Source organism: Planococcus citri, chromosome 2 (genome assembly GCF_950023065.1).
Source record: "Planococcus citri chromosome 2, ihPlaCitr1.1, whole genome shotgun sequence".
Lineage (NCBI taxonomy): Eukaryota > Metazoa > Arthropoda > Insecta > Hemiptera > Pseudococcidae > Planococcus > Planococcus citri.
This window is the reverse complement of record NC_088678.1, coordinates 76,588,297-76,594,973: the sequence shown is the minus strand read 5'-3', so window position 1 is coordinate 76,594,973 and position 6,677 is coordinate 76,588,297. Positions and strand designations below refer to the sequence as shown.

At 38.3% G+C, this 6,677-nt stretch overlaps 1 protein-coding gene across 1 annotated transcript; it reads left to right on the top strand.

Annotated features, from left to right (window-relative positions):
- On the top strand, window positions 1-6,408 carry LOC135837794 (GATA zinc finger domain-containing protein 10-like). Its single transcript, XM_065353182.1, has 3 exons — window positions 1-449; window positions 600-715; window positions 4,438-6,408. Exons 1-3 carry the CDS (start codon window positions 393-395, stop codon window positions 5,765-5,767), a joined length of 1,503 nt encoding a protein of 500 aa, XP_065209254.1. The 5' UTR covers window positions 1-392; the 3' UTR covers window positions 5,768-6,408.
- Window positions 6,409-6,677: the final 269 nt, after the last annotated feature.

Genomic DNA, 6,677 nt, shown 5'->3' with positions numbered 1-6,677 from the left:
TGTTCTACCTCTTAACACTGTCAACATGCAAGATACTCGTACCTTTACCTACACCTAGCGAATTGGTAAGCTACGTCTAGTACATTCAGGTGCTAGATATTTCCAAACCAGCAAACGTTAACCTCCAGTATCCGTAACTATATAAATGGCGTGAAGCCTAATTATCTTCGCGCAGTGCAAATGCATTTTCCGTTAGCGATGGTCTATTTTTTTTGTTCGCTCGCCTTGGTTGTTTGTTAGTTTTTCGTATCACGTATTTTTCATTACACACTTATCTTACTCGTATTAGCCATCTTCTGGAGTTTTTCTTTTTTATTTTGTCGCGTGTGGTGTGAATCAATTAGTTGGGTTAGTCGTTATTATACTCGTAATATGCCAAATATTCGACTACGATGATGACGATGTGTTACGGCGCCATTACCATCTTTGTGTTCATTTCAACAACGACGGTAAGCTATTCCGTGCAATTTACGAGCTTTTTCTTTGCAGTTCTTGGTACTGGAAGCTAGGATGTTTTGCTGCTTGCTTGTCTGTTCTGCCGATCTAGCTGCCTTCCATTTTTAAACTTTTGATTAATTCTTTTGCGACAATTTGAGCAGATAAGCGTGTACGCTAAAATCGAACAACCTCAACAGAATGTCGTTCAATCGTTACAACAACCGCAGCAACCGCATATCAATGCCCTGGCCACTGATAATACAGCTGAACCAGACGAGTAAGTTGTTGTTTTTGCGATGATCATGTTTAACTTTATAATAGTCGGTTCAAAATATTTATGTAGGTAAGTGTAAAGAGTGGCTATCGTCAACTTACCAAAAATTTGTCGCAATTCAGAATTGTGTGCTTGAAACCTGATCGACTTATATGTATCTGTTTTCGATTTCAAAATCAAGTTAATACCTTAATCACTCCAAAACAAATGGCTTGTTGAAATTACAGTGTAGAAAAAATTTCAATTTTCATACTTCATTTGATAAAATTTTGTGGAAATTTCAAGTACATATAAAAAATGTGCTACATGCTCCAGAAATTTCTAAAAATTTGCTGGAACTGCTGGAAGCTTCAAATCGACCTGAAACCACCTGCAGTCGACTTAATGGCTTTGTACATAGAAATGAGAGTGCAAAATAAATTTCAACTTTTCAATTTCATTTGGTGAAATTTCAAATTTCAAAAATGTGCCAGAGGCTCCAGAAATTTCCAACAACTTACTAGATTGATTTGGACAGTTTTTAATGGCATTTTTTGAGAACCAATCTAAAATTTTCAAAATTTGGGCTGGTGGCTCCGGAACAGTTTGAAACTACCCAATCAACTTAGCATGCTGAAATTGGAGCATGAGGTAAATTTTAGCCTTTTAACTTTAATAGAGTGAAATTTTGTGGAAATTCCAACATTTGAAAACCTGCTATAGGTATATGCTCCAGAACTGCTCAAAATAGTTCGAAACCATTCCTAACCCATTCGTGGCGTCGAAAATAGAGTACATTACAAATTTCAACTTTTTGGGGTAGTTTGACAAAATTTTGATTTTTTTTGCTTTTTCGACCCAAATTTGATTCTTAAAAGTCAAAAATTCATCGACTCGAAAAATGCACTTCAGCACCTGAAATTTTGACAGATGATATTTTCACTTGCTCTTTCGATTTAGTTTTATGATGTTAAGTGTGACTTGAAAATTGTTTTAAATAATAAAAAATTGCTGATAAGGAAGAGTCATAACCATAGCTCTGATAAGTCATTGAATAGGGTAGCTTGTGACACCCCCTTCCCTCCCATTGGATCCCACGTGGTCAAAATTGTGCACTTAGGCTCGTTATGTTTCGGTACTAGGATTAAAGAAGTCATTTCGTACCAAAAGGAACAAAAATTTCAAAATTTTTGGGGCATGTAACCTCTCCCTTTCGCTGTCCAGTCCACCCCAGGTCCTTTTCTGACAGACAGACAATCTACTTTTCAAATGCCTATTCCGTTTGTTTTTTCAGTCGAAGAAATTTCTGAATTTGACAAATTTTCATCGTTGAGAAAAAATTCCTCAGGGAACATGAACCCTCTCTCCTAATAAATTCGAAAATTTTGAAAAATGTTAATGGGTATTGAACCGTTGGTTTTTTGAGGACGCTGACTTCAATCCGCCACTTGACCTGTAAATTAAAAAAATTAGTAAGGCGGGGAGGGGAAAGTACGAATGTCGAATAACGCAATATGGATATCGACTTATAGGTTATTTAGGACCCTGATTTTAATTTGATCAACAATTTTCTCCTTAGCTATGAGGGAAGTGTCTCAAACAGGCTCAGAAATGATTGAACTGGCAAAAGGGAATCGAGAAAGAGCTCCGTCGAACACTCAAAGCAAAAATTTCAATCACTGAAATTCATTTTCAAGTTTTTGGTGAATTCTTAAAAATTCATCAACTCGTAAAAAAAAAGTCAAAATTTGATCAAATTGACGTAGAAGGCTTAAATGTGAACCGACACAAAAATATTTTGAAAATATGTGCCCAAATCGACGAAAAGTGTCGTAAAAAATAAAATATGAATCTATAGCTAGGTGGTGAATTTAATTTTTACTCCATTTAGAGTTTTTTTTTTTTTTTTTTTGAAAACTGGAGAATTTTAAGATCTGCTGGAAGCTCCAAAATGGTGTGAAACCATCACCAATCGATTCGGGAGGTCCAAAATAGGGTACAAACCAAATTTCCACCTTTCCATTTGTTCAGACATCACCAATCGATTCGGGAGGTCCAAAATAGGGTACAAACCAAATTTTCATCTTTCCATTTGTTCAGATTTCGTTTTTTTTCTCAAGAAAAATGGGCCTTTGAATTTTTAAAAATTCGTCAAAATAATTGAAGCTCTCTTTGGATCCCTCCCCTCCCTCTCATCGCCTCTTTTGACCGATTTAAATATTTTTGTGCCAGTTGGAATATTTCTCTTGTTCAAAAATAATCTTTTTGAAACTCATTTTGGTATATTTGCGGTGGAACGATCGACGTTCAAAAATAAATTCTGCGTTCTTATAACTCAGGGTTCTGATACTTACATAGTGGATTTAAAAATTTCCAATTTAGTACCTCTTCTCTGGAATCAATTTTGGTACGATATGTTAAAGATTAAATAACTTTTAAAAATGAATTCTCCGCCCTTGAAAACCCAGATGCTGATATCATTATGCGTTTTTTAAATTGAAATTTTTCATTTTGCACTTTGTTTTGGTGCTCATTTTGGTGTCAAATCGCAAGCTGTCCACCAAATCAACAAAAAGTGATCTTTTTGGCCAAAAATTGAACCCAATTACTCAAAATTAATCTACTCTGTAAAAATATCGTGGAAATCACTTGAAAGTTCTAGTTGAAAGTTGCCAAAATTTGGTAGATTTCAGTTATAATAGAGTCATCAACTCTGAAATTATGAAAAATCCTGCCGTGATGGAATTTTTTCACCATCTCACCGATGATCAGCGTGATAAAAATTAAAAAATCTTTAAAAATTGTTCATCAAAATTGAATTTTAAACCTACGTAATTTTGAAAAAATCAAGCCCAAAAGTGGAAATTCGGTCACCCAAAAGTCATCAAAAGGTCATCGTTATTCATTTTTTCGATTTAGTGAACGCCTTAAATAGTCTTAAACATGAATGATGTGTCCTTGGAAATCCAGATTATGATACCTTTGTCTTTTACTGTATTTTTCAAAGGTTTCAATCTTGCTCCTCCCCTTTAGAGCCCATTTCAGGGTTTGGGGGTCTGAAGGTGTTCTAAACTGTTTGCTCTTTGAAAAACCCAATATTTTATACGCATGTTATTACATTTTTTGAACATTTTCCATTTTTTACTTCCCCCTAAGAACCATTTTTGTGTTGTGATCAAATGACCTTCAATAATGAATTTTGCACCCTAAAAAATCCAGATTTTTACACAATATTATTTTTGTACATTTTTTTGGGAGATATTTTCTTGCTTTCACCTTACTTTGGAGCCCATTTTGGGTTTTGTGGCACTAAAAGTTCGTCCAAAATAAAATCTGTGCCTTCCAGAGAGCCCCCCCCCCACCCAAAGTTTCAGATTTTTATGTGCTAAACTAATTGTAAGGATTTTTCGGGCAAAATTTTTCGCCTGTATCTTTTTGCACTACTGCCTTCCTCTCCCCTCTGTACTGGCTTCTAGCATATCTGCCAACAAATTTCAGGGATTAATGGATCACATTCGCCAGTCTCTCCTCTCATAACGTTTGAAAAATCTGACATCCCCATCCTCTTTTTGAATGTTGTTGAAGGTTTTGCAAAGTTGAAAAGGTCAATTAAGAAATCTAGAACAGTCTGGGAAACCATTAATCTTCAAAAGACTAAAGGTGGAGGGGAACGAGGAAAAGAGTCGAGGCGTTCGTAAAAATAATCGATAATTGACTCATTTTGTCCTTGGGTTGATTTGTTGCAGGCATCACAGAATAGTAATCCTAGTACCGCAATTCGTACCTCCGAATCCGTACTCCGAGCAGGCTAAAAAACCCAGAAAGAAGAAACCCAAACCTCAGCCACCTAAGAAAAAGCCCAAAGTTCACCACCATCATCCTCATCATGTAGTACCTGTGGTACATTCTGGCAAGGTCATTCACGCCCATCACCATCACGGCACCGTAGATCACGGCCACAAACACAATGCCAAAGCCAAGCATACTCACAAGCATTACGGAAACGCTCACCACAAACACGGGCACTACGGCGTTGGCAGAATCACCCATAAGCACATAGGTCCCATCAAACCACCACCTCCGCCACCTCCACACCATCCCCATAAACCCAAACACCTCACAGCCGCTCAACTCTACCACGACAGCTTCGGAGGAGGCGGCGGCGGATCTAGTTTTGACTCATTCCGCAATCCATATGCCGGAGCTCCTCAACAATTCCCCTATCAGCAGCAGCAACAACAACAACTACAACTACAACAATACCAACAGCAACAACAACAACGTCTTCAAGCTCCTCAGCAGCCCCTAAGATATCAACAACAAGTCCTGCATCATCGTGGCTTCGCTCCTGGTCCAGCTCCTGCACCAGCTCAGCAAAGTTTTTTTAACAATCCAGCCTCCGTCCCTGCCGTAGACCCGTTCTCATTCCCTAACGGGGTACCAGGTGGCGGTGGGGGCAGTAATCGTTATCGAACGGCCAACGACAGACGTGATTCGTTAATTCCTGCTTTCCCAGCATCTCCACCTGGCTCAAACGTGGCTCAATTGATACAAATCAGACGTATTCCATCATCTTCGAAAGAGGTATTCGATTCGTTCATCGATAAGAAAACTCGATCCAGTTTGGCTGCGGCTGCCTTAGCTTTTGGAAACGTCAACGCCAATGCTGACGATAACGAAAATGAAAACGAAAACGAGAATGAGGCCGATGGTGAAGCGGAAAACGAGAATGAAAATGAGAATGAAAACGAAAACGAAGGTGATGCCGAAAACGAGGTAGATGGTGGTGTTGGTGGTCTGGAAAGAGCCATCGAAGAAGTAGCTTTCACTGCCATTCCTCGCCGGAAAAGTGACAATTTCGGTGCTCGAGCAGCAGCCTCGAATGCTGCAGTAGCTGCAGCTTCCGAAGAAAATTTCGAAACGGTGCAATTTGACGGTATCGCAGATGATGAATTTGACGGAGCGGGTGTCAATGGGGATCAAAATGAAGCTAGCTTGCAATATTCGACATTCGCTAATCCGTCGCCTTCTAATAAAGTTGTAGCTTTTAGCGACGCTTATCATTATCAATACTGAAATTTGAAACAGAATGATGAAGATGACAGCAAAAATGCACAGATGCACTTCTTGTGAATGCATTTCTGGTGCATTTTTTTTATCAAACCATCAAGCGAAGTGATAAAGCTGCTGGTGAGCGCCATATTTTTGGTTTGAGCTGCACAATGCAACGTCAGCGACCTTAGTAAATAGGTAGGCAATATTTGATGGGTACCTGGTGGGACTTGATGCATTATAGTATGTATTTTTCTACGATGGCTTTTGTATAAATCTATTCTGGTCCATCACCGGTGTCCACTGTCCAGTAGTTTACTGACGATCATTACCCACTGCCTGTAGTTCCTACGAGTCGGATTTTTTTCAATATACACTTCGACGAAGACGACGACGACGTTGGCTGAAGTTCGAATTACCTACGCATAAAATATGTAAATAGTTATAGTCATCGAATTTCTGCCAACGAGCCCATAGGTAGGTAAAACCTATGCATGTATAAGATGTACACATCGACTACATAGTTCATACTAGTACATATTGTAAAGATTAGCTGTACGTATGTAGGTATTATTGTAGGCATTTAGATAACTATATTATGACGTATTGTACTCGTACATAATCATGTATTATAGGCTGTGTGAATATAATGTACCATCTTAGTATGTACTCGCGTACCTTAACGTGACGTTTATTCGCATTATAAATGTGACAAGTGCGAACCTCTTCTGAATAGAGCAGAGGTGACATCTATAAAATACTCAACTAGTGTATAATTGTATTATATGTACAATACAGATTGAGATTGTGGGCAGGCAGGGGTTTTCTCATCTCCGACCCCCTGAGGGTCACCTCAAGTGAGAAAGTAATTCTCCTCTTTAAAAATTTTTTTTTGTTGCTTGAAAAATAGTGATGCTAGTGGATAGGTATTGTT

Bases quoted from the DNA above. Each gene is read 5' to 3' on its own strand.
- LOC135837794 (XM_065353182.1), top strand. From the start codon at position 393: ATGATGACGATGTGTTACGGCGCCATTACCATCTTTGTGTTCATTTCA. The intron at 450-599 runs GTAAGCTATTCC...CAATTTGAGCAG, and splicing joins TGTTCATTTCAACAACGACG to ATAAGCGTGTACGCTAAAAT. The intron at 716-4,437 runs GTAAGTTGTTGT...GATTTGTTGCAG, and splicing joins AATACAGCTGAACCAGACGA to GCATCACAGAATAGTAATCC.